A 27,855-nucleotide genomic window follows, 5' to 3' on the forward strand; every position below is an offset into this window, starting at 1 on the left:
CTTCTCCATCAACATTCTCAAAGCAAATATCACATCTGTTTTTTTTTACTACTTTATTAATCCCCATGGGGAAATTCTTTCTTTGCATAAATGCAGCGCCTGGGGACCAACTCCAGTTCTTCTTTCTATTGCCTCAGTCAGGGGCACAGACAGGAGTACTAACCCTAACACGCATGTCATTTTGATGGTGGGAGGAAACCGGAGGACCCGCAGAAAACCCACCGCAGACACAGGGAGAACATGCAAACTCCACACAGAGGATGACCTGGGATGACCCCCAAGGTTGGACAACCCCGGGGTTCAAACCCAGGACCTTCTTGCTGTGAGGCAACAGCGCTAACCACTGGGCCACCGTGCCGCCTGTAGTGCTCTTTCGTGGCATGGAACCATACTGCTGCTCGCTGATCGTCACCTCTCCTCTTAACCTATTAATCTATTACTCTTCCCCATATCTTCATGCTGTGGCTGATCAAGTGAAGTTACTACAGCTTTGCACATCACCCTTGTTCTTGATGTGTGAGCCTTACAGATAACTGCTGGTAACCAGTAAAGAATTGAATTTCTCAAGTAATTGTTCACAACTTTTATACAAAACAAAAAACAAATGTGAAGATAAAATGTTCTGCTTTCTTAACAATGGTGATGATGTTTGTGTGTATGTTTGTGTGTGTGTGTGGACCAGGGGGACCCACCGATGGCTTGCGGGGCCACCAGGTGGCAGAAGAGGGAGGAGAACATGATGAGCACGAGCGGGTAGGACACCCAGGCCAGAAACTGCAGGGGAATGTTGCCCTTCAGCTCCCCGTGGATCCACTTATACGCTGAGGAGAGCACCAATCAATCAAACTCCACCCCCATGGAGACACAGCACAATGGCCTTCACATGACAGCAAGGTAAACATGGAAAAAAAGCATTTCTATACATACCGCCAGCATGTGTGTGTGACAGCAATTCACATTTGAAGTTTGCTTACTTTTAATCTTTGACCATGAGTGATGTATACCTTGTTTAACTTTATTTCACATTGCTTAGAGATGCTTAAAGTTCATGTGTGGCAGAACAACCATCGTCTCATAAAGCGTGAACAAATAAAGGCATATTGTTAACTGGTAATGCTAAATTGTCCCTAGGTGTGAACGTGTCGGCCCTGTGGTGGCCTGGCGGGCCTGTCCAGGGTGTCTCCTCACCTGCCGCCCAGTGACTACTGGGATAGGTTCCAGCATCCCCGCGACCCCAACTGGGATAAGCAGCTTGGATAATGGATGGATGAATGTTAACTGGTAAGGGCCCAATAACAGAGGAATGTGTGGGAATCCCACTTGAGTGTAACAAGAAACGGTCCTGGAGGATCACAACAGAAGACAAGCACGAGGAGAGACCTGACCTATGACCTCTTTGAACAATATGCAAGTTCTGTTATCCATTAGGATGACAGTCCATCAAGATAATCCATCCATCCATCCATTATCCAAACCGCTTATCCTGCTCCCAGGGTCACAGGGATGCTGGAGCCTATCCCAGCAGTCATTGGGCGGCAGGCGGGGAGACGCCCTGGACAGGTCGCAAGTCCATCACAGCCCCCCCCCCACACACCTAGGGACAATTAGTACGGCTGAGTCAACTGACCTACATGTCTTTGGATAGATGAACTACCTCCTCCAAAACAGGATGAGTGAGAGACTCTGGGTACACACCATTATGATCCAAACAGCGGGCATGACTCATGCTGCACGGTATAAAGGGAGTGTGCTGTGAGATCAGGGCACGCATTCAAGCATGGGGGCTTGTGCGTCATGTTCATCAACATATTAAAGTGTGACAATACGGTAAGAGATGTTTGTCTCGCTCCTCATTTAAAGTCAGAGTGGAATTAAATAACTGCCACTACAGAGTGTGTGTGTGTGTGTGTGTGTTTCTGTGTATGTGTGTGTATACAACTGTACAGGATAGACAGTTGCAGGACATTGTTCTTTTTCTCATAAGCCATAATTTGTGTTGACTGAATGAAGAGTTTTACATAGACAGACCGACAGGACAGACAGACAGGACAGGACAGATAGACAGACAGGACAGATAGAGAGATACACCTAAAAATAAAACAAAAACCTCATAAAGGAGCACAGCAAAAGCTCCCAACTTTTTTGAATATTTACGGACTTTCCAACTTCTTCTCGTAGAGTTAAAAATGGATTTTATGCCACTAGCTGTACGCGGCGCTAGGGCATGAAGTATGGGGTAGCTAAATTTGTGAAAAATTACAGTAAAATAAAAAAAAAAAGTTAAACCGAATAAACTTACGGTGGCGGTGCGTGGCAAATTTTACCAAGGAAGCCAGTCAGCATGGTATGGAGACCATATCTCCACATGATGGCGCTCATATGGAGATTAAATCTGCATATGATCACATGGAGCTATCATAGTTACTTGCTTTCACAAACCAGAATAATCGTGTGGTTACCGGGGTACTGCTTCTCATTTCTGCTTACACCCCGTTCCCCAGGAACCATCGCATTTACAAGACTTCTGTGGACTACAAAACAACACCCGCTGCTATTTATTTTCTGGTTCCACATGCTGTACAACGACATGTGGTAGCCTGGTCTGCTGCGTCCTGTGGGCCCAGGGACCACGGCCCTGCCCGGAGCTGCGCCCGAAGAGGAACACCGAGGGCGGTCTGATAGGACACGGAAGCGGGGCAGGCTAAGCTAACTGCTAGCCCATGCAGGCCGGCAGTTCTGAGAGTCATCCTGCGTTATCAGTAACAGATGAATTATGTGCATACCCCTATGAGGGGCATCGCCAACAACAGAAGTTCAATCAGCAAGAAACAACAATGCTGTTCGCTCTAAAAGATGCACACACAATCACACACTAGATCTACACAGGCTAAGATGTGATGCTGCCTCTCATCGTCTAAAGAATAAATAAGTGGCAGAAGGTTTTCAGACACACCCAACTGCGAATAAACATCACAATTAACTGGATATACATGGAGCAACCCTGCCGCTCTGCTGCAGCTCAAAATCAAGTTTAGTAAAATCATGTTTAATTTTCCCTCAATTTAAATCAAATCAAATTCAGTTAAACCCCATTAGATTAAGTCATTATTACCGACTACAAATTCGGGCTGGTACACTGCATTGTGGGAATTGTAGTCCTACCTTCCAGGCTCTTGGCACTTGCGTAGTCCATCGTCCAGCTGACCAGCGCCATGGTGATGCCCAGCATAACCAGGAAGATCCAGTCCTCTCCCAGCTTGTTCACCAAGAACCTCTGCACCCGCGCAATGCAGTCTGGCAAAACAAACGCACCACGGGTCACCACAAACAGATAACCTATGGGAGGAGAGCTGGGAGACCTCCTGGACAGGCTGCTAGTCCATCACATCACCCAAACACACGTTCACTACACACACTTCATACCTGTGGGTAATTCACCGACATGTAACACATCCAGAATGCTAAAAGGAGAGACGATCAATAAGGTGAAAGGATGCAAAATCCACAGAGATGGACAACAATCTAGCTTAGGACATTCTGACCAACCCAAATTCAATTCATTTCAAATCTCTGTTCTGAGCCGTCTTGTCCTCTTGTTCTCTCACCTCTGCACTTGGAGAACGAGCGTCTCTTTTTGATGGAGGATTTCCCCTGTTCACCTGCCTGCTCATCAGAAGTCTCCGCCTCCACGTTTGATTGACGCCTGCTCCTATGCCTGCTGTGGTGACCATGGTGATCGCCATGGTGGCGGTGGTGTCCATGGTGACCGGAGCGATTCTTCTTCTCATGATCGTGTTTTTTGATCTGTCGCTCAGTCAGAAGGCGGGTGGCCTCTCGCCTGCCGGACCCTCCCTGGTGCTCCTGGTACTCCCCATAGAGCTGTCAATCAATCAATCAATCAATTGGTCAATCAGTCAGTTAATCAATCAACCCATCCCCCACCCTGTCAGTCCATATGTCTATTTATCCAACTATCTGTTGGTCTGTCCAAATATCAATCAGTCAATCAAAAAATATCTGGCACTATCAATCCATCTGTTTGTCAATATATCAAATAATCAATAAAGCAATCAGTCAATGAGTCAATCAATCAATCAATCACAATCAAATCTATCTATCTATCTATCTATCTATCTATCTATCTATCTATCTATCTATCTATCTATCTATCTGTCTGTCTGTCTGTCTGTCTGTCTGTCTGTCTGTCTGTCTGTCCAGATATCAGCAGCACAGCCGGGAGCAGAGAAAATATTCACGGGTTGGATTCATACATGAAAGATGAGCCACAGTATACCACTGTATATGTGTATTCATTCAGGATACACATACAGCATATCTGTGGTGTCCTGTAAGAGAGGGAGGGCGACAGAGTGATAGTAGTCGGAGTAGGCGGTTTCTATAAATAGACAGGACCACGTGTCGACCCAAACAGCTCCAATGGAGGCCGAAACCCCTGGACCTACTCCACGACAAGAGGCCCGGACATCTGGGGAAGAGATCAAGTCGGCTTTCCTTCTCTCCATCAGCACTGCTGTGCCTCCATTTTTTACATGTCCACCTTTCACACAGTCACAACACACACTCTTTCTCTCTCTCTGTTTCTCTACTTAACACAAGTCCTCCATGTGGGATGATAACCTTGCCTTCATTCTCATTCGCTCTTCACATAAAATGTACTCTAGCTAAACACTAGTTTTGTTCTTCGTTTCTCACACTTCTCTTTCTGGGAAAAAGCAGCAGTGAATAAGTGACCCATAAGAAATGTTACCATGGTATACCACGGTAAGTACTACACCATAGTACTTACCATATAGTACATACCATGGTATGTACTATTGTATACCACGATACACCATAGTACATACCACGGTAAACCATACAATAGTAAATGTATGTAACATGGTATACCGTGGTATACCGTGATATGTACTACAATAACATTTCTTATAGGGAGACTCGGTTATTCGACAGTCATGAACACAGACGCCAAGTCATTTAGCGTCTGTCATTGGGCTCTTCTCCCCGATTTGCTCTGTAGGATGTTTTCTGTCAACACACACACACACACACACACACACACACACACACACACACACACACACACACACACACACACACACACACACACACACACGACTTGGATCTGAACCAGGGTTCACCCTCCAGCTCTTGCCGATTATGCCGCTGTCCTTTTCTGGCGTAACCTTGTCTCTGTCTCACTTGTTTGTCTGAGCTGTAAAGCATTTTGTATTTAAACACTTCTATAAAAGTACAAAAGTGTTGTGCATTAACATTTTACCCTTCAACTAAATGTCTGTCTGGCTTAAACTAAAGCTAACCTCACATCTTCTCTTAAGAATTAAGGAATTAGTTGAGCAAAAGCAACAAATGAGTGACAAATTGTAGAACTTCAATTATTCAGTAAATGCAGCCTTCAGCACAGTAAAAGCAAAGAAAACCATACTGCAGATATCCACACTAATAGACTGTTAACAGGGCACGTCATTAATCCAGAAGTCGGCCATTAGACAAAGGAAGACAGGCAAGCTCAAGATGGCTTGGACATGTGTGGAGGAGAGATGCTGGGTATATTGGGAGAAGGATGCTGAATATGGAGCTGCTAGGGACGAGGAGAACAGGAAGGCCAAAGAGGAGGTTTATGGATGTGGTGAGGGAGGACATGCAGGTGGCTGGTGTGACAGAGGAAGATGCAGAGGACAGGAAGAGGTGGAAACGGATGATCCACTGTGGCGTCCCCTAACGGGAGCAGCCAAAAGTAGTAGTAGTAGTAGTAGTAGTAGTAGTAGTAGAATCAGTTGGACTAGGGAAAGCATTTGGATTACCAAAAGTTATTACAAATCAGGGAGAAGAGTGCAAAAAATCGTCTGACGAAGGGAGGCGTTTGTGGTTGGCCAAACTGAACCAGAATTTCCAGAATCTTGACAACATTGGAGTTTGATCTGTGCATTTCTTGGCAGGTAGGTAAAATATTAACGACAGCAACTCTTCTCCTACGCACCTGTCGACCAAAAGGTGTGCAAAAGTTCTGCTCTTTGATAGGGTAATAGTACGCAAGCATATTGACATTAAGCTGCTGTTTCTTGCATTCTTGACTGAATATCTGATTCTGATGTCATTTCGTAGCCTACTACAGTAGTACAAGATTTCTATAGTTTCTGTGAAATGTCCTCAATTGTAACTTCAGAAGTGTGCTATATTTCTCATTATTGTATTCCAGGTAAAAAGTCTGACATGTACAAGGAGGATGACTCAGATTAGATGCCATCTGTTGATATGACAGGAAGATCCCCAGCCACCTGAAGCAACACTGACATCACGCTACAAGCGACATGTGAATTGAACCGAGCAAAAACTGAAGGTTGATACTGCCCACTCCTTGCTTCTTATGGACATAACCAGTTGCTGAGGATTCTACCACAAGTTATTAAGTCAGATTATGTGTGCAGTATAGGGACTCACACTGAAATGACTGGTGATTTTATTGATTCTCTGACCAGCGAACTTCAAAATCTTGAGAACGGAAAACATTCAGTTGCGTTCTGATGTGCAACATTTGTCCTCTTCCTATGACCAAAGTGCATTTGTGGGTAAAGATGAAAAGGATTTATTTTTCACTGGTCTACCTACATTCCAGATTTTGTTGGCACTCTTTACATACCTTAGTCCCCACCTCCCTGTGAAGAAGTCTCTTAATACATTCAAGGTGCTGATGCTGACATTGATGCGACTAAGGCTTAATGTTTCTATAGCCTTCCTGGCTTATACATTCAATGTGTAAATAGCCACTGCTTCTAGGATATTCTCTGATGTCATTGATGTCATGTTTATTTGCAGTAAACTGCTTGTTATATGGCCAGAAAGAGAACAGTTGCAAAAAACCACGGCAATGCAATGTAGAGAACATTTTGGGAAAAATTGTGTTGTCATTATCGACTGCTTTGAGGTTTTTATAGATCATCCATCTAACCTTATAGCCAGAGCAGAAACATGGTCTTCCTACGAGCACCATAACAAAGTCAAATTTTTGATTGGTATTACACCACAGGGAACAATCTCTTACATATCAAATGCATGCGGAGGAAGAGTTAGTGATAAGTACATAACCGAAAACTGTGGCTTTTTTGACAACATTGTTCCTGGTGATTTAGTTCTTGCTGACTGTGGCTTTCATATTCAGGACACTTTAGGTTGGATAATGGCTCGGGAGAAAACTCCATCCTCTACTCACAGGAGGTCACGGTTAGCTCCAGTTGATTTAGAAACCAACCACTCATGTTAGGATTCATGTTGAGCGTGGGATTGGTAATCTCATCTAATCACCAGCCGCTTCTCCGGTGTCGGGTCACAGTAGCAGCAAGCTAAGTAGGGCAATCCAGACATCCCTTTCCCCAGCAACGCCCTCCAGCTCCTCCTGGGGGATCCCAAGGTTTTCCTAGGCCATATTGGACATGGAGTCCCTCCAGTGAGTTCTGGGTCTACCCTGGGGTCTCCTTCCAGTTGGACGTGCCTGGAAAACCTCCAAAGGAAGGCGCCTAGGAGGCATCCTTATCACATGCCCGAACCACCTCAACTGGCTCCTTTTGATGCAAAGGAGCAGCGGCTCTACTCTGAGCTCCCTCCAGATGTCTCAGCTCTTCACCCTATCTCTAAGGCTGAGCCCAGACTCCCTATGGAGGAAACTAATTTCAGCCGCTTGTTTCCACGATCTCACCCTTTCGGTCACTACCCAAAGTTCATGACCATTAGTGAGGGTTGGAATGAAGATTGACTGGTAAATTGAGAGCTTTGCCTTCCGGCTAAGCTCCCTCTTCACCACAACGGTCCATAACAACATCTACCCGGACACCCGACTTTCTGAAATTTTGAAATGTCAAAGGTTGATATTACTGTTCAAATATATAAAATGATACCCCTTAATATCATCTTCTCAAAAGCAACACCACCAATAATAATTCCTTTTACTGTAATGATAAGTAAATTCTTCTGTCATGCATCTTCATGCTACCAATTGTATTGGCAGTGCTGCTTGGTTTTATATAGAGGGAAACTGGTAGAACTGGTGGGAAACTGGTAGTTCAGTAAACTGGAGGGCAAGGTAGTAATGGAAAGCAGCTCACAACTGCTATAGAAAGTAGCACCATTGATTGTGATCACAATCCATCTAACTGGAGCAAATTTCTTGCAAATGTGTCACTATTTCAGACATGAAGTCTTTGCAGGATGTTACCTCTTCCCATTGTACAATCTTCCATCTGTGTGTGTTAAGGATCAGTTTGAGGCGGGGGTTTTATTCTGGGCAATGCCACCAAACAGTGGCGCTCCTAGAATATAAGCGACAAGGTGGTAAGTCATGTTGAGTGCTGACATGGGCTTCTGTTCAGAAACCTTTCAACAGCTCCTAATTTAGCAGCTTCATGGACAGACTGATTGATGGACGGACAGACGGATGGATTTAAAGACACACATACAAACACACATGACCCACTGGTGAACAAGTACAGGTAGATTCATGTAGATGTGCACACACATGCACACATACCGCACACAATACACAAGAATGCACATGTATCATGCACAAAGGTACACACACATCACATATACACACCAAATCTACACTCACTCTCTTGCTCACACATGCACACACAGATGTGCACACTTCACAACTGACGAGTTAACAGAGATACCACTTGATGCACGGTGAAATGTGAGCCACGTATCAGAAAACAGGCTGCAAGTGAATGCCAGGGAGCACCGACAAACACACAAACTACCCTCACCTCCACCTACAATCCTTTCTATTGAAAACTACAGCCGGCGCTATACAGGTGGGCGGTAATCATGTCATACTCATCTGTTAAATGAAATATGGTGGTAAAGCTTCTCTTTACATTGTCTAATAATATACTACGAGATATAAAATTACAAAGCACATTGTAGCATAGTAATAGGTTTTTTAGTTGGGAGTTTTTTTCAATAATAATACATTTGTTTGTGAACACCTTTTTGAAAGAAATTTGACAAAATGCTCCACAATCAAGACAAAAAAACACAATGTTTTCACAAGAGGAGGACACACAAACAAAGCCAACATATCCTTATGAGAATTATTCAATCTTATCCTAAAGTCAGACTGAAATTGAAATGGTAATATTTTCTAACATCGTTTATTATGTTAATCATCACGCACTTTGTACTTACTGTTCCTTTCTACTGAGGAATATATATTTGTATATCCATTCATCATACTCTCCCTCTCACCCTTTTTCGGATGGTGTTTGACTTCCTCAAGCCTGGGTCCTCTACCAGAGGCCTGGGAGTTTGAGGGTTCTGTGCAGTACATTAGCTGTTTCTAGGACCGCACTCTTCCGGAAAACCTCAGTTGTTGTTCCTGGAATCTTCTGGAGCAACTCTCCCAGTTTGGGGGTCACAGCCCCTAGTGCTGCTGTTACCACTGGGGCTACTGTGGATTTCGCCTTCCACATCCGATCTAGTTCTTCCCTCAGCCCTTGATATTTCTCTAGCTTCTCATGCTCTTTCTTCCTGATGATGCCATCGCTCGGGATTGCTACATCGATCAAAAGACATTCATGGACAAGGGCCAAGAACCTAAAATTGATGGAATGCTACTACAACAGCAGACCCCACCAGAGGGGCTATATGAAGCGAATGTGGGAAGTGTGGACCAGTAGGAGACCTACTTCCACACTGACTCAGAAGCAGATAGTGGCTACACACACACACATATATATATATATATGGCCCCCGGGACGAACTGCTGAATGAGTACCTTAGGCAGCAGAAGACAGAGTGGGGAGGAAGAAGAGGAGGAGGAGTTATCATGGAAGATCAAGCCCCTCCATGGGATGTATCATTGACAGATAGAAGACATGGCTGATATCGAGAAATCTTGCCAGTGACTGGAAAAGGCTGAACTGAAGGACAGCACAGAGGCTCTGATCATAGCAGCACAAGAACACACTCAGGACCAGATCGATTGAGGCAGGGGTCTACCACAACAGACAAGACCCAAGATTTAGGTTGTGCCAAGACCCCCCCCCCACTGAGACAGTCCAGCACTTAGTAGCAGGGTGTAAAATGCTGGCTGGGAAAGCGTACACTGAAAGGCATAAGTGGCTGGGATAGTGTACAGGAATATCTGTACTGAATACAGACTGGAAGTTCCCAAGTCCAAATGGGAGACACCGCCAAAGGTGGTTGAGATTGACAGAGCTAAGATCCTGTGGACTTCAAGTTCCAGACTGCCAAGCAGGTGCTGGCTAACCAACCAGACATTGTGGTGCTTGATAAGGAACAGAAGACATCTGTAGTGGATGATGTAGTAATCCCAAGCGATGGCAACATCAGGAAGAAAGAACATGAGACGCTAGAGAAATACCAAGGCTGAGGGAAGAACTAGATCGGATGTGGAAGGTCAAATCCACAGTAAGGTAATTTCCCAGTGGTGTTTCTCACTAATCAACTTGCAATGTGTCCAGCGGAGCTTTAGCACAACGAACAAAGTCAACGTAAAGATGTCTACCAACTCACCATGCAGGAAGCCGAGATACACCACCAGGTACCACTTCCTCCTCACCTACAAGAAATGTTAGCCCTACAGGATGTGTTGTTAAGAAATTTATCCTCCGATATGTCCTCTATCCATGTTGAAACACTTCTCTCATAAGATCTCTTTGTGATTTGCCAGTTTATTCTTATTTTCAATCACACTGTTGGGGTCATGTGCCTTTTCTTTTCTAGTCATTATGCACTTGGATAGAGACCAATTATCAATTGCACTGTGGTTTAATTTTAGTATGTGGTGAATATATTATGGCGTGCCATCGTATATAAACAATCCTATTATGTCACACATGTTAACCCTTAGACAGGTGAAGGCAACTTCAGTTCACCTCCAGTAGACCTCCTTCAAAATAAAAAGTGGACCAATCCAGTGCCAAAGAGGGACGTAATAGTGTACTTTCAAGTCTGTTTATAGTTTTCCAAGGTTAGTATGCTTTTTATATGCAAGTATAATTTAAAAGTAAAAATACAGCTAATGATGTCAATTTTTCCATGAAGGAAGGCCAGCTGTGAACAAACGATTAGCGCCCAGTTGTGTCAAATGACGCACAGCGGATATAAACTAGCTTCACATTTTACAGGTTTCTCATCATGGCTGGAGGTTTTTCTGTACACTAAATCCAAATGAGGGTGTCAAAATGACATGATTTACAGTATGACTTCATCTTTTTCATTTTTGGGCCTCAAGGCAGTAACAACTGGGAAACACGTGTTTTTTTTCCCCAAACATATACACATTGGCATGTGTGTGTTTGTATGTAAGATGGTTCATTCATTCATTCATCTTCAGCCGCTTCTCCGGGGTCGGGTTGCGGTGGCAGCAAGCTAAGCAGGGCACTGCAGACGTCCCTCTCCCGAGCAACGCCCTCCAGCTCTTCCCGGGGGATCCCGAGATGTTCCCAGGCCCAGATTGGACATGTAATCCCCCAAAGGAGTTCCGGGTCTACCCCGGGGTCTCCTCCCAGCTGGCCGTGCCCAGTAAACCTCCAAAGGAAGGTGCCCAGGAGGCATCCTAATCAGATGCCCGAACCACCTCAACTGGCTCCCTTTGATGTGAAGGAGCAGCGGCTCTACTCCGAGCTCCCTCCGGATGTCCGAGCTCCTCCCCCTATCTCTAAGGCTGAGCCCAGACACCCTACAGAGGAAACTCATTTCAGCCACTTGTATCCGCCATCTCACCCTTTTGGGCACTACCCAAAGCTCATGACCATAGGTGAGGGCTGGAACGAACTGACTGGCAAATTGAGAGCTTTGCCTTCTGGCTCAGCTCCCTCTTCACCACAACGGTCCGCACTTTGTACCGGACCGTTGTGGTAAAGAGGGAGTTGTTGTTGCCTCAAGTGAAGGAGTTCAAGTATAAAGTTGGTTTATATTTATATAAATTTTTATTTGTGTATAAATGTAAAGTGCATTGTGAGTTCTGAAAACTTAAGACAAATTCTTCGTATGAGTAAAAGTTGGCCAAGGAAACCTGATTTTGATTCTGATATATTTCACTGCGTTTGTGCATTTTGAGTAAATTTTCCATTTTGAATGAAGACAAAACTGAAAGAAAACATTTCCGCCAATACAACTCGTGTGGAAAATAATCCTTTCAAACCTGATGTGGCGGTGACATCGGAGAATAAAGTATAAATACATGTAAGCTACTATGTGTGTTTCCAACACCCCTCCCAGCTTCTCCTCTGGTACATATAATCCCTCTCTCTTCATATTTCATCTCTGCAGTCTCACTACCAAGTTCACAACATCCCTCTCTCCTCACTCCTCACTCGATCACCCCAGCACTCCTCTCTTTCTTCTCCCTCTCTTTGTCTGTTTCCCCTTCCCCTCCCTCCACTTCTCTTCTTTCTTCTCTCCTTGTTGCTCTGCCTTCCCTCTCCCCATCACTTCTTCATCCTCTCTGCTGTCTTCCTCACAAGTTACAACTCCTTCCCCTCTTCAATTACCCCCCCCACACACAAACAAACATTCATAACTTCCATCCCTCTTTCCTAAATAACCCCCCCCTCCCCCGGCTCTCTCCTTAAGGTTGTTTGTACTCGGTCACTCAGCCAGCATGTGACAGAAATGGTGGTGTTGAGTGACATCTAGTGTTTACTGATTCCATCGTTTCCATGGTAACAAGACGCTAGCTGATGTTAGCAACTTTTTGGCTAACCAACATGAGACTGCAGGATGAGATGTTACAACTCTGGCGACATTCAACGATGAAGGAAAAATCATATTCTTTTTTTTCATTTGTTATTGTGTGGGAAGTATAGAAGACCAAATATGATTCAATTTCAGGTTTCTTATTTCCCCTCTTTGCTTACGGTCTCTTCATTTCTCTCTTTCTTTTTCCCTCCATACCTCTATTCTTCTTTTTCCACTCTTCTCTTTATTCCCTCCCTGTCTTTTCTTCCTCTTTTCCCCCCCTACTTTCTTCTTTTTTTCCCTTAACTTCCACTTTTTCATCTTTTCTACCCTCCCTGCCTCTTTTATTCTTCTCTTTCCTCTGCTTTTCCTTCTTCTCTACATTCACTTTTTTCTTTTCTCTGTGCAGGTCTTTTTATAGAGGTTATTCTCATTTTATAGAGGTTATTCGTGAGCTTTGGATGGGGGTGAGATCACGGATACAAGCAGCTGAAATGAGTTTCCTCCGTAGGGTGTCTGGGCTCAGCCTTAGAGATAGGGTGAGGAGCTCAGACATCCGGAGGGAGCTCGGAGTAGAGCCGCTGCTCCTTCACATCAAAAGGAGCCAGTTGAGATGGTTTGGGTATCTGATTAGGATGCCTCCTGGGTGCCTTCCTTTGGAGGTTTTCCGGGCACATCCAACTGGGAGAAGACCCCGAGGTAGACCCAGAACTCGCTGGAGGGACTACATGTCCTATCTGGCCTGGGAACGTCTTGGGATCCCCCAGGAGGAGCTGGAGGGTGTTGCTGGGGAGAGGGATGTCTGGAGTGCCCTACTTAGCTTGCTGCCACCGCGACCCGACCCCGGAGAAGCAGCTGATGAAGAGATGAGATGAGATATTCTCATTTGAATCTGGATGTTGTTTACTGGTTATGTGGAAAGGGGATGAGATGGAGGTTTATACTGTACAAACAACATCCTCTCTATCTCCTTTCCCATCCTCCCTTCTACCTGACCTTGCTCTCCTTCCCTCCTCTCTTACATATACTCATCTCTTTCTCTCCTCCCTTATTCCTTTTTCCATCTGCCTTTTCCATGAATCACATCTCACAATCCTGTCTCTCTCTCTCTCTCCCTCCCTCTCTGCCTAACTTCTAGTCCCCTTTCTCTGACTGTCTTTACTTCCTTCCTCCCTCTCCTTTTCACTCTCTCCCTTCCTCATCTCTTCGGTTGCGCCTTAGCGGTGGTTCTCAGGTCCTCAGGTACCACCGGTACCCCTAGTTCTCTATTCTAGCAGGTACTTCATTACGGTTATTCCAGGGGTAAAACCTCCCTGATTAGATGGCTTTAATAACTAAATTGGGGCTTATGCCCTCGTTTAAAGGTACCATCAGTAAAATTTGGATTTATCATATAGTAAAAATGACCATCATGTATCAGAGCACCAACTAGTAACCTACTACTTTTTTGCCCATGGGGCAACTTTTTCTCTGCATTTAACCCATCCTAGCTGTGTAGCTAACAGCAGTGGGCAGCCGCTGTGCAGTGTCCGGGGACCAACTCCAGTTCATCTTGCCATGCCTCGGTCAGGGGCACAGACAGGAGTATTAACCCTAACATGCATGTCTTTTTGATAGTGGGGGAAACCGGAGCACCCGGAGAAAACCCAACACAGACACGGGCAGAACATGCAAACTCCACACAGAGGACGACCCCCAAGGTTGGACAACCCAAGGGTTCGAACCCAGGAGCTTCTTGCTGTGAGGCGACAGCGCTAACCACTGGGCCACCATGCCGCTTTGGTTGAGATGATGTCATATGACGTCTCATAAACATGGTACCGTGCAGGGCGGAGCACACCGTGGACAGTAAACAATCATCTGACAGTTTTAAGTTACTAAAATGCACCGCCGAGTCAAATTTCAAACATGATAATTAAACTAGTCATATGATTAACATGGGTTAGTCATAACACATTAACATTAGCTAAGTTAGCAACAACAGCTGTTTAAAGTAGCACAATATTGCTGTAGGCTTCTACAATAATGGGTAGCTGTGTTCACCCCGGATACTGATTAGCAAACTCATTTAGCCTGTGTGTGGTGTAGTCATTTTCTTTGTTTATACATAATATTTTTGCACTCCGTACTGGATCACTTCGTGGCTAGAAGTTGGAAATAATAAGTAGGAATTTCCCTGTCCGATATTGCTTTTGTGACACACCAGAAAGGAGGTTGAATTGACTGGACCATGAAGATGAACTACTGAAGTAAAAACCCGACTTAATATAAACAACAATAAATAACAAAACAAATAACAAAATGAAGTCTGCTGAGTTCTTTAAATCCAACCTTCAAACGCCTTTTCGCCTTCGCCTACAATTCATTGCCTTTAAGTTGAGTGCTTCACAACCTGTACTGCATGCCGGGTCAGTTTCTGTCTCAATGAATTTACCAACCGCTGTTCTCCCGAGCAGATTCTAGCATATAGATTATTGATTATAGAGTATAGATTATTGACTATCGCAAACTGTTCTTTTCTCTCACGTCTTTTCTCTCTCCCTCTGAATGAAGTCTTCCCCCTTCTCTTTTTCTGTGGATGTGAATGGTGTGATAGTCTCCCCTGTGTGCACATAATAATAATAATAATAATAATAATAATTACATTTATATAGCACCTTTCTAGACACCCAAAACGCTTCACACTGAAGGGGGTAACTCACTTCAACCACAATGTGTAGCACCACCTGGCTGATGCACAGCAGCCATTTTGCGCCAGAACGCTCACCACACACCGCTCGAGGTGGAGGGGGAAGGAATCATTGAACCAGTTACATGGGAGGATGATTAGGTGGCCAAATGGAGACAGCCAGGTTGGGAATTTTGCCAGACACCAGGTAACCCCTTACTCTTTGTGATAAGCACCATGGGATCTTTAATGACCACAGTGGGTCAGGACCTCGGTTTAATGTCTCATCCGCAGAACGGCACCTCCTACAGCACATGCAGTCTGTCCTTCTCCCAGGTGTCCATGGTGACGGTGGTTGCCACCTGGACACTGCTTGGCATTCCCCTCACGTTTTCTTTTTATGTAGCTTATAAAGCCATATAATTTTGTTATCCTGTTTCGATGACGTATCCATATCTCACTCAGATGTGTGACTAACGGGTTTATTTTTTCTCCACATGGCGATGGTGGTCATGTGGCTCGGGGTCCTGGGCTGTTTCGGAGGCCTCTGGACATGGTTTGGCACCCTTCTCATCATATTCTTCACATACTTTATAAGTCCATTATAATTCTGTTATCCTCTTTCAATGTTGTATTGTGTAAATTGTGTAAACACAACATCCGTCGCACGTTGTCCGTCTTGGGAGAGAGATCCTCCTCTGTTGCTCTTCCTGAGGTTTCTTCCTATTGTTTCTCCCTGTTAAAGTTTTTTTTGGGGGGGGGGGTGGAGTTGTTCCTTATCTGATGTGAGGGTCTAAGAAAAGGATGTTGTGTTGCTGTAAAGCCCCTTGAGACAAATTTGTAATTTGTAATATTAGGCTATACAAATAAAACTGACTTGACATAAAAATAGGCCGAGCAAAACTTCTACGATGGCTGGAACCATCTGGCAGAATAGAAACCCTCTGCAGGGCATGCAGGTGGTCCTTACTAAACCCCTTTCCCTTATATTCTCTGCTTCCTTCTTAACACCACTGTCTCTCTCTCTCCCTCGCACATCGTAAATCCCATAAATCAGTTGGTTTATCACACTGGCTGACCCACTAGCATTGGGCTGACGGGTGTTTTCAGTTGCTTAAACTTCACCTCAGTGACCTTAAGCAGAGTTGTTGAGGTGGCCTTATCTTAACCTTAACCTTTGTCGTAACCTCAGCCTCAACTCGAACGTGAACTAGGTGGGTTTTAGTTGTCCAGATTTAATGTTGTTTTTCCTACGGTAGTGTAATTGTTAACCTTGACCTAATAAGTCATGTAGGCTTCTCCTTTACGTCCTACTTTCTCTCTCTCGGTCTGTTTACCTCCCTACCCCTCTTCCCTACCTTCTCTCTCACCCTGAGTTCCTTCAACCCCCCCGCCGATGAAACTCTACTCTAGGCTGAATTTAGATCTGGTGTGACCCATTAGATGTCCCCACCTCTCTCTCTCTCCCTGTCTCTCGCTCACTCTCTATCTGTCACTCTATCTGTCCATTTCTTAATCTCTTCCTTCTCTCCTCTTTCTGTCTTTCCTTACAGCTGTCTTCCTGTCCCTCAAACACTATCAGGATCATAACACCTGACAAAGGTCAACTATTATTGCTTGGTTGATATGTTGATATACAAAATATGTGAAAATTTACAGTATATAAATATACTACACACTTGATTATCCATCCATTATCCAAGCCGCTTATCCGGATCGCGGGGATGCTGGAGCCTATCCCAGCAGTCACTGGGCGGCAGGTGGGGAGACACCCTGGACAGGCCGCCAGTCCATCACAGGGCCCACACACACACACACACACACACACACACACACACACACACCCCTAGGTACGATTTAGTACAGCCGATTCACCTGACCTACATGTCTTTGGACTGTGGGAGGAAACCGGAGCCCCCGGAGGAAACCCAAACAGACACGGGGAGAACATGCAAACTCCACACAGAGGACGACCCGGGACGACCCCCTAGGTTGGACTACCCCGGAGTTTGAACCCAGGGCCTTCTTGCCATGAGGCAACCGCGCTAACCACTGCGCCATCGTGGCGCCAATAATTAATTAGTTATTAATTAACAATAGTAATAACTTATTATTATTATCATCATCATTATAAGTAGTGATCATAGTAGCAGTAGAAGGATTCTTCATAAAAAACGGTCTTTCCACTCGCAGTATTTAACAGCCGTTCCTCTCCGGATCAACTCACCAGCGAAAGTGTTGGACGTAGGACTAGTTATAACATTCAAAATAAAGCACAATATTGCTACATAAACTTGTATATATGAGCTTGTTAGGAACAATACGTATGTACAAAGCATATCTCACAGTGCTTTTATTTTGATCAGTGGTTCTCAATCAGGTCCTCGGGTGCCACCAGTACTGTGGGTTTTATTTTCTTCCAGTATAGTAAATTACATTCACCTGTTGGTTCCGGTCTAAAAAAACAACAACAACAAAAACGTGGTTATACTGGTGGACAAGCTGACAGAACAGAAAACTAGTTGTGCCGGTTTTTCCAAGAACTAGAACTGAGATCCACCAAGTTAGATGGTGAAAATCTGAATCCTCTTCACTGGAAACAATTAACCAAAAGAAGGCTGACACCCAGGTTCATCCTGGGGGCTTAAACAGACAACCAGGTAGGCTACAGTATAAAATCCCAGGTAGGCTAGAGTATGAGGTCCCAGGTAGGCTAGAGTATGACGTCCCAGGTAGACTAGAGTATGAGGTTCCAGGTAGGCTAGAGTATGAGGTCCCGGGTAGGCTAGAGTATGAAGTCCCAGGTAGGCTAGAGTATGAAGTCCCAGGTAGGGTAGAGTATGAGGTCCCAGGTGGGCTAGAGTATGAAGTCCCAGGTAGGCTAGAGTATGAAGTCCCAGGTAGGCTAGAGTATGAAGTCCCAGGTAGGGTAGAGTATGAGGTCCCAGGTAGCCTAGAGTATGAAGTCCCAGGTAGGCTAGAGTATGAAGTCCCAGGTAGGCTAGAGTATGAGGTCCCACGTGGGCTAGAGTATGAAGTCCCAGGTAGGTTAGAGTATGAAGTCCAAGGTAGGCTAGAGTATGAAGTCCCAGGTAGGCTAGAGTATGAAGTCCCAGGTAGGCTAGAGTATGAGGTCCCAGATTGGCTAGAGTATGAGGTCCCAGGTAGGCTAGAGTATGAAGTCCCAGGTAGGCTAGAGTATGAGGTCCCAGGTAGCCTAGAGTATGAAGTCCCAGGTAGGCTAGAGTATGAAGTCCCAGGTAGGCTAGAGCATGAAGTCCCAGGTAGGCTAGAGTATGAGGTCCCAGGTGGGCTAGAGTATGAAGTCCCAGGTAGGCTAGAGTATGAAGTCCCAGGTAGGCTAGAGTATGAAGTCCCAGGTAGGGTAGAGTATGAAGTCCCAGGTAGGCTAGAGTATGAAGTCCTGCAGTGCCGATGAAACAAGATTAAAAACCCATTGATAATGCACTCAACAACACCAAGCCAGCCGACGTAAGCAGGGACTCGGCGTACGTCCACACTAACATGATTCAATTCAAAAAGACGTCTTTTTCTCTCCCTTCTGCTCTGGAAGCCACACTAAGCTGGCATTTTCAACCAACACAAATAGAAAATCTGGCAGCTGTGACCAGAGTACATTTCAGAGGAATCCGAGAATAAAGTCGCCTGGTACCACTGTATCTTTTTTATCATACCTTCTTGTATTGTAAGGACAAACTTGACGATTCTTAATAAAGAGCAGGGATTTTCCATTTGTGCTAATCTCATATAGCAGTAAATTTCCACTGTGCTTTTTGAAGCTCAATGGCCAAGTAAAACCCATCTTCCTCTGAGAACAGATAGTCGGGGGCAACAACTGCCTGGCACCTAACAAGCTGTTGGGCAGAAACCGGAGGGCCTGGTTGGGGACAAAACCTCACCCCGCTCTGAACTTATGCAGTCAGAGCACATTTGTGTACTCACGCCAAGCATGAAATTGAACTGAAGACAAAGATCGGGGCTCATTCCTTTCAGAGGGGCGAGCCCAGATGCTCGTGTGGTCGAATAAAGCTTTATGAAAAGACAGATTGCTATGAGAACTGGGCTCTTATTAGGGATAGACCATTTATCGACAATTATTGGCTTAGATATTCCGTCATTTTTCATATTACCGTTATTGGCATATTTTTATCGGCCAGCCAATTAAAAACAAAAGTCCGCTGCACAACATGCGTGCTTCCAACGCAGCCTTCACTCATATGACGTTTGTGTTGATAAGATGGAGAGGTCGGCCAGGAAAAAGAAAAAAGGCTGGCTGCACATATGACGTCCTTGCCCGCCTGAGTGTTTGTTTCCTTTTTATTTAAAATTGGTACATGGGACGGACCATGTGTCAAAAGGGGGGGGGATGGTGGACGCATTAAACAAACACTGGTTTACGAGAGGCTTCACAAATTATCCCCAAAACCTTTGTTCAAAATGTTTAATTTGTTTGAAAAATAATGCCGCAAGAGGGGAAAAATCACACAAGCCTTGAGCCACCCGCCCCCTGCCAACCGTCAGATCCCCTGCAGATAGAGCTCGCCGAACTAACACTGTCTTGTATTTTGTTTTCTGAATGGGTTGACGTTTCTGCCACGGGCAAAGCAGACGCTGAAGCAGTGAAAGAGTTGCTGAAAGAGGTTATTCTGAGATGAGAAACCTCACGAAAACTGTCCAGTGATCACGGGACACATTAAGTAAATACTTGTATTAAAGCTATTTCAGAGTACTCGGGTATTGATCTGACAACACGCTGTGCCTATCACTCACAGAGTGGTCGAGCAGTAGAGAGGGAAAACGGCACTCGTAAAAAATAAACCCAGGAAAGTATGTGAGGACACAGGCCTAAACTGGGTGAAAGCACTGTCTTTGGTGTTAATGAATATGAGGGCTAGAGCTAGAGCAACAGGGTTGTCTCTGTTTGAAACCCTCACAGGCACACCCTTCCCCCACAAAAGCAGGTCCTCGGCTCAGACCTCACTGAAAATGTAATGCTCGGCTGTTACGTGCAGCTAAACAAAATGCTGGGCTCTATTCACATGCAGGTGAGATCGGCACTTCCACCGCCACCAGAGGGTCAGCCGACCAAACCTGAAGCCGGGAGATCGGGTGCTGATAAAGGACCTAAAGAGAAAACAGACACAGCAGACACTACTTGCTGTAATAGGACGGTAAAGATAACATTCAGTAAGCAGCCCGTACCGCCTGAAAAAGTCTGTGTAATTGATGGTGATCAGGCTTATAGCGGTTTCCCAAGAGAGACCCACACTTGGTGTCACTTTGTATTTTTGGTGCCCTTAATCGGACAGGTGTCCGTATCAGAATTATCATCACTCCATCACAAAGCCAAACGTGCCCTTATCAACTGCTCGGCCCACATTTGGTATATTGATACCCTCGTACGGTATATATGCAGCCCAGGAAGAGATCAAGTCGTTCTCTACTACTGTGTTAGAATGTCACATGAACATCTCTACAGCCACTGTTACAGCCACAGTGATGCTTAGATGATGTTGGACACGTAGCAACTGAAAATAGGAGGGTGTGGATCTTCTGTTAGCCTCAGAGGGTGGTGTATGTTAAACGATCTCGACTGAATGCTGTGCATATATTACCAGTAATGACGCTGAAATATCAGCATTTGAAACATGATACTGAATAAGGGGTGAAGGATTTACATTCAGTTCGTGGGTGGGATCCCTTTTCCGAAATGTTTGGACCCTTGGAATCTGTGGGTGCGTCATTCATTCGAACAGTGACCGTGGGCATTATCCTGATTTTTTTGTTATTGTTTTCATCATTACTTTTATGATTGGGTTAATCCGTAAATATTGTATTAAGACCATATTTAATACTGTACAAGTCAGATATTCTCCAGATCCCTGGGTTCTACCGCACTATTGTAGTGAAGATGATGACAAGGATTTGAGCAAATGTCTGTAGTGACCTCACTTGATAGTGGTTCCCCCAAATCCTTTCTTCTTATGTAGTGTTATGGGTTTCTTTATCGTTTCCTTATGGTAACGCTTACTTAGTTAATTTGTAACCAATCTACATATATGTGTTATGAACATATCTCCTATTTATTGTCTCATAATTTCAATTATCGATTAAGAATACTGGGGACTATGCTGTGTTTTTAGAAGGAGTTTTGACATTCACGTAGGTTTTTTCCCCCAAATATCAACAGTGGGTTTTCAAGAACGTGTGCTCAAATTAGTGTAGATAACGTCTCAAGTGTTTTAATCATTTCTGGTCAATCGTGGGGTGAGATGTTTGGCCCGAGAGGACATGGGATAATTGTGACTTCTGTCTGACTGGTTAGCTTATATGGAGTGTGTTGATGTAAATCTGATGCATTTCAGTTGGCTTGCGACTGACAGACCGGCCTCACGGTTGTTGTGTGTGAGGTAAGCTGTTCCCCAGAATGTACATCATATCCATTGTCATGTTTTTATTTGGCATTTTATCCGGATGATTTGCTGTTGTTAAAAGTAATAAAAAGGGGGGATTGTGAGGGCAATTCATATGATGTTTGCTTACTTTTAATCTTTGACCATGTATGACCTATACCATGTTCAACCTTAGCCTACATTGCTTGGATAGCTGCTTTAAGCTTATGTGTAGCAAATCGAAGGTAGTGTTATAAAGTGCCTTCTCCGCGTGAACTAATAAAGGCCTACTGTTAACTGCTGGCTGATAGCAGAGTAACATATGGGAAACTCACTCGAGTGTAACCAGGTCTGAAGGAACAGTGCTGGAGAATTATGAGCTGGAAGATAAGGACAACGGGAGACCTGACCTTTGAACTCTTTGAGTAAGTTCTGTTATCCATTAGGATGACAGTCCAGCAATAAAGATGAGCTACTTCTTCCAACCAGCATTAAGGAGAGACTCTGGGTTTAAACCATTGTGACCGTGCCAATAAGCACGTTTGGGCTGCAAGAGGACGAGGAGTGAACCTCCACACTGCCGGCCGGAGGAACGACGAGGATTTGCTACTACATGCAAAGAGGATGTACCACAACAATTTGGGGCACACCACATCAGCCCGGCACTGCAGTGACCCGATGTTCTTAGGGCCGATGGCCAGGTGGGGGTCACCTCATCTGAGCCGAAGTACATCAACATCCAGCCTACCACTGACCAGAAAATCTTCTTTTATCATTTAATCTTCTTAGCTATGTGTATCCGCTTGCTACCATATTTAGGGTTTCCACCCACAGCGACAGCGCTTTCAGCATTTTACATTATGTGTTAACTGTGATTTTTATACATCAATTTTACTATTTTGTTTTGTGATCAATAAATTATCAAAGGAGGGATTGTAAGGGCGAAATTGATGATTCTTAATAAAGAGTAGGAATTTTCCATTTGTGCTAATCTCACATAGCAGTAAATTTCCACTGTGCTCCTTTCACCTCAAGGCCCAAGTAGAAACCATCTTCTTCTGAGAGCAGATAGTCTGAGACAACAACTGCCTGGTACCTAACAAGCTATTGGACATAAATCAGAGAGCCTGGTTGGGGACGAAACCTCACCTCACCCTGAACTTATCCACTCAAAGCATATTTGTGTACTCATGCCAACAGTAGCGGACCGTGCATTTAAGACCCAGGCCTTCGGTGAGCCGTCACCTCCTCATAATTACCCAAAGACAGCCGTCATATCGCCATGCTACAATGTTTTAGTCGCAGAAGTGGTTATCATCGCCACCATTAAGTTAATTGACACTTTTCACTTTCAAAACATCGACATCGTGTGGCCACATGGTGTAACGTCCAGCCTTACTGGAAGTAATCCTGCTGGGCATATTATGCTATTGTAACGTGCATGGATAAGTAGACACGCTGGCCGCTGGCTGGCGGGTCTGACCCTTTAGTCTAGCGGTTAGCGATGTCTCCTGCGGTGTGGGCGATACGGGTTCGCTTCCCGGCCGCGGCAGTTCCTGTGGTTGCGTTGTCCCCCGAATTTGCTACACTATCAAGAAACTCAACAAACACGTCCCAGCCAGGCCGCTGAGCATAAAAACAATCAAACATTAACCAAATCAACTAACTGTACAAAAAATATATTTGAAATCCTTTCTCTTTTTTCTGGATGAAACGGTCGATCACACGGTCATAGAACACTCCTTTGGCTTTTAAATCCATCAGAATGTCCTTTTCAATGGAGGCCAATGCTGTGAGTCGTGTCTGTCCCGTTCTATTTCCGGATTATATTTTTATTCTTTTAAGCGCTGAAAATGTCCTTTCAACAGGTGCCGTGGAAACCGGGACTGTCACAGCTAAACAAGTGAAATGCAGCACATACGTCTTGAAAATGGTGTGACTAATAAATCTGCCACCGCATCATTCAGGAGTTCTCCTTGAGACATTCTCACTCACGGCTAGCTAGTTTAGCAAACTAAATCAAAAACACAAACACTAGCTAACATTAGCCACCAACTACCGCGATGCGCTGCAGAACGCAACCACAACGGTTTCAACCACAGACCTAGGCGCTGCTGCTGATTGGCTGAACAATCGGTCACGTGGCTGTAAGCAGCGAAGGCCCTATGACGCTGGGCAAGTATAAATCTGATTGGTTGAGTAATCCATCAATCCAGTATTAACGCTTAACTTATTTAGATAGTGGAGACCTTCACTCGAGATACCGAAGGTGCTGGCAGGAGGAGTCTTCTCACACGGTTACAACAGAGGGAAAAATCTGATTGGATGATTTTTTTCTTTTGGCCGAGAGACTGCAAGCAGAGCCTCCTGAATTCGTATGTGTAGTCGAAATCGAAATGTAATGCGATATTAACAGATTGATTAGAAGATTGTATTATAGTGTTTTCCTTTTTCTGTGGAGTCTTATGCCTTCACCAAAGGCCTAGAAGGCCCTGACGGTTCGCCACAGCATGTCAAGTATAAAAGTGAAGTGAAGACAAAGATCGGGGCTTATTCCTTTTGGGGGAGTAAGCCCATATGGATCTGTGTGGCTGAATAAAGCTTTATGGAAAGACAGATGGCTGTAAGAATTGGGTTATTATTTTCACCAACGCTGTTAGCAAACTTGGGACGACGGTATCCTTTTGTATCACATCAGAGCGAAGCAGAAACACCAGCACACATGTATGAATGCTGACAACCACGTAGGCCACTTGCATAGACTACTTGCCTGGGCTCAATAGTACAACGTTACCTCAGCCTTTTCAATACAGGAGAAACCCTGCACGCACACGCACACACACACAGTGAGATATGCTGGGTGGGGTGCTACCTCAAATGGTGACAAGTGTTATCAAACTCTGGTTCAAACCCTCTAACAGTGTAGGTTGGGCTCAATACATACAAATTGGTTACTGACAAAATCAGTAAAGATACCAGTCTAAAGTACTAAACTGGCTATTTTCATTTTCAAACAAAACGACTGAGAACTATCTGTTCAAACAACCAGGAGCATCTGCCTGGTTAATTTAAGTGACATGTTTTAAAATATAAAATAGTAGTGAATATATATATATTTTTCTCTTTTGTTTTATTTCCTACTGGTTTTGCAAATGACCCGTCTGTTCCTTTAATAACTAAGGCATTCAACCCTAAAATTACCTTTGGATTATGTATTACATAGTACTGGTCATCTGTATTGTTTTTTACAGCGTTTCTTCTTTTTGGCAACTTTTTCCTTTGTCATTAATACCGTTTTCTCAGCAAAAGACAAACACGTTTGAACTTAATAATGTTTTATACACGTCATAATGCTTTGCACAGTAGTTGTATAAAAGTTGTGTATAGAGACCAGCTGGTTTAAGTACAAGGAAAAGAAGCAGACGCTTGAGCTGTGGTTGCCGGCCTGATTACTGACATTTCTGATAACCCGAGTCAATATTTTTCCACCATATCAAGATGGGAGATCACGTCACTACACCCATTTCCAAGTGATCACTCTTTTGTAACGAACACACTTTTATTGGCTGTGAATATATAGTCTTTGTTCCATGATAGTGTGAAAAACAAGAGGCAACTGAAAATAGAAAGGTGGCATTTACTCGATGGCTTAATACCCCTCATGCGCCATCCCATCACTGCTAATGGTTTACCATCACGGGTTAGCAGAAGTCGATGCGTACGAAACCACACAGCAATCCGACACCACAATGTGGCATTAAAAAAAGTAAATATACAAATTTATAACAACAAACCCCTTTTCACTGCCGAAATGGAAACTCTGAAAATGTGTTTTTTTAGATTTTGTTAGTACGTCTGAATTTTCAGGGCCTTTGGTTGGGAAATAACGGCGTTAAGCTGTGGCGAAAAATGTTTCACAACAAATGAAAACGTCGCAAAAATAAGATAAATACAAAAACACTTCTTATTCAAGGCGGATTTTTTCCCCCTGGTTATGGACCTGAACCTGCAACCGGGTGAGAACAGATTGAGAAATGGGCTGACAGGATCATTTGCTACAGTAAGTGTCTTATGTTATTAAACGACATTTGAAAGCATATTTTTCACTTATTTTTCAACAAGAGACAGCCATTACACATGCAAATCATGTCCATGATTGAACACTTGAGTGTTCGAGTTGAAATGTTGAGTTTCTAGCTACACCAACAAAATAGCAGATTGGACCATACATAAAGAAACAAAAGTACCCGATTTCCTGGGCTTCAAGTCGCACCTGAGTATAAGTCGCACTCGGCAAAAAATAAATTGTTGCAAGGAAACACACACACACACATATATAAATATATATAAAATGTAAATAAGCAAAATAAATGACAATAATTATGCAGATGACTCACAACTGTACATATCACTAGCTCCTGATGACCTAGATCCCATATATTCCCTAACTCAGTGTATTGATGATATGAATCTATGGATGTCAGAGAAGTTTTTTTTACAATTTAACCAAGACAAGGCAGAAATACTTATTTTTGGTGCAAAGACTCAGAGAGAGAACTGCAGCTCATTTCAGTTCTCTGTCTCTGGAGTGCAAAAGCAAAGCTAGAAATCTGGGTGTAATCATAGACGGCGATCTAAATTTTAAGAGCCATATCAATCATCTCACAAGATCAGCCTTCTGTCATGTCAAAACTAACAGGCTTTCCATCGAAATCAGATTCTGAGAAATTAATCCATGCACTTATAACAAGTAGACTAGACTGCTGTAATGCTTGATTCACCGGCCTCCCAAAATCAGTTGTGTGGCAACTAGTTCATTCAAAATGCAGCAGCGTTAAAAAGTATGAACACATTACACCAGTTCTTAGATCTCTGCATTGGCTCCCCATCAAAATTAGAATCGATTTTAAAATACTGTTACTTGTATACAAAGCTCTAAATGTCCTTGCACCTCAGTATATAAAAGACTGGCTAATTAGATAGAAACCAGCAAGAACTCTAAGGTCCAAAGGGCTTTTAACCATCCCTCATACTAACTGTAAAGCAGGGGAAGCTGCCTTTTGTATTTACGCCCCGAGCAGATGGAACGGCCTGCCTGAGGACCTGAGAGAGACCCCCACACTGAACACTTTTAAAAGTAAGTTAAACGCCTCGCGTTTCACAACAGCCTATGGCTAAGTTCTTGGTGAGCAGGATAAGCGGTTTGGATAATGAATGGATGGCTATAAGTCGCTTCAGTGTATAAGTCACTAAGGTGTCAAATTTATATGGTAGCACAGTATTTTCAATTGACTCACAAGTTTAACAGTGCCATCTGGTGGCCTGAGATGAAATGCAGTGTACTCGTCCGACAAAATTACGTTGTATAAGTGGTTTTGGAATATAAGTCGCAGGACCAGCCAAACGAGTAAAAAAACAGTGACTAGTCTGGGAAATATGGTAGGGATAAAATAGGATAACATATGATAACCTCTTGACTGACCGGGCTAACTGTGTTTCAGAGACGCTGAATGGTGATCGACTGAGTGGTTCAGGACATCTTTTTTTTGTCTTTTCTTTTTGAATCTTTTTGTTTGTAGGCTAAAATGTTAGCTAAGTTTGCCCTGATACTGATCAGCTTCATTGCTATGGGAGGACTCAGTGGGATTCAGATAAAGCATTTGAAATAAGTTCTCTGATAAAACACAAGCTGAAGAGATTTGGACATTTTCTTGTATCAGATAATTTTCACTAATGGACAGCGCATTAAGAATAGAATAGAATAGATCTTTATTGTCAACCAGGGTGGAAATTTGTCTTTGGCTCACCAAAAAAAAAGAAACAGCAACAGGTCATGTTGCACTTTAAAAACAATTCATGCCCATGTCTGCAGCTTAAATCTCATCAGTCATTTTGTAGAGTTAAGAACATTGATGGCACGTGGGATGAAGGACTTCTTAAAAGCATGTTTAGTTGCCGGAGGATCTCTATAGCGCCTCCCAGAGCTCAAAGGCTCAAACTGGTCAAGAGAGGATGGGAGCTATCTGCCAGGATTCT

The 27,855-nt window shown here is 44.0% G+C and overlaps 1 protein-coding gene across 1 annotated transcript in view; it reads right to left on the reverse strand.

Annotated features, from left to right (window-relative positions):
• LOC130128453 (uncharacterized) overlaps positions 1 to 27,855 on the reverse strand; it is a 104,268-nt gene that overhangs the window by 69,601 nt on the left and 6,812 nt on the right. The window contains exons 2-5 of the mRNA XM_056298061.1: positions 18,076 to 18,830; positions 3,606 to 3,879; positions 3,163 to 3,294; positions 693 to 821 (exon numbers count right to left, since the gene is read on the reverse strand). Coding sequence (XP_056154036.1) covers positions 693 to 821; positions 3,163 to 3,294; positions 3,606 to 3,879; positions 18,076 to 18,830 — 1,290 coding nt within the window. The remainder of the gene's footprint in view (positions 1 to 692; positions 822 to 3,162; positions 3,295 to 3,605; positions 3,880 to 18,075; positions 18,831 to 27,855) is intronic.

This window comes from Lampris incognitus, chromosome 18, assembly GCF_029633865.1.
Source record: "Lampris incognitus isolate fLamInc1 chromosome 18, fLamInc1.hap2, whole genome shotgun sequence".
NCBI lineage: Eukaryota > Metazoa > Chordata > Actinopteri > Lampriformes > Lampridae > Lampris > Lampris incognitus.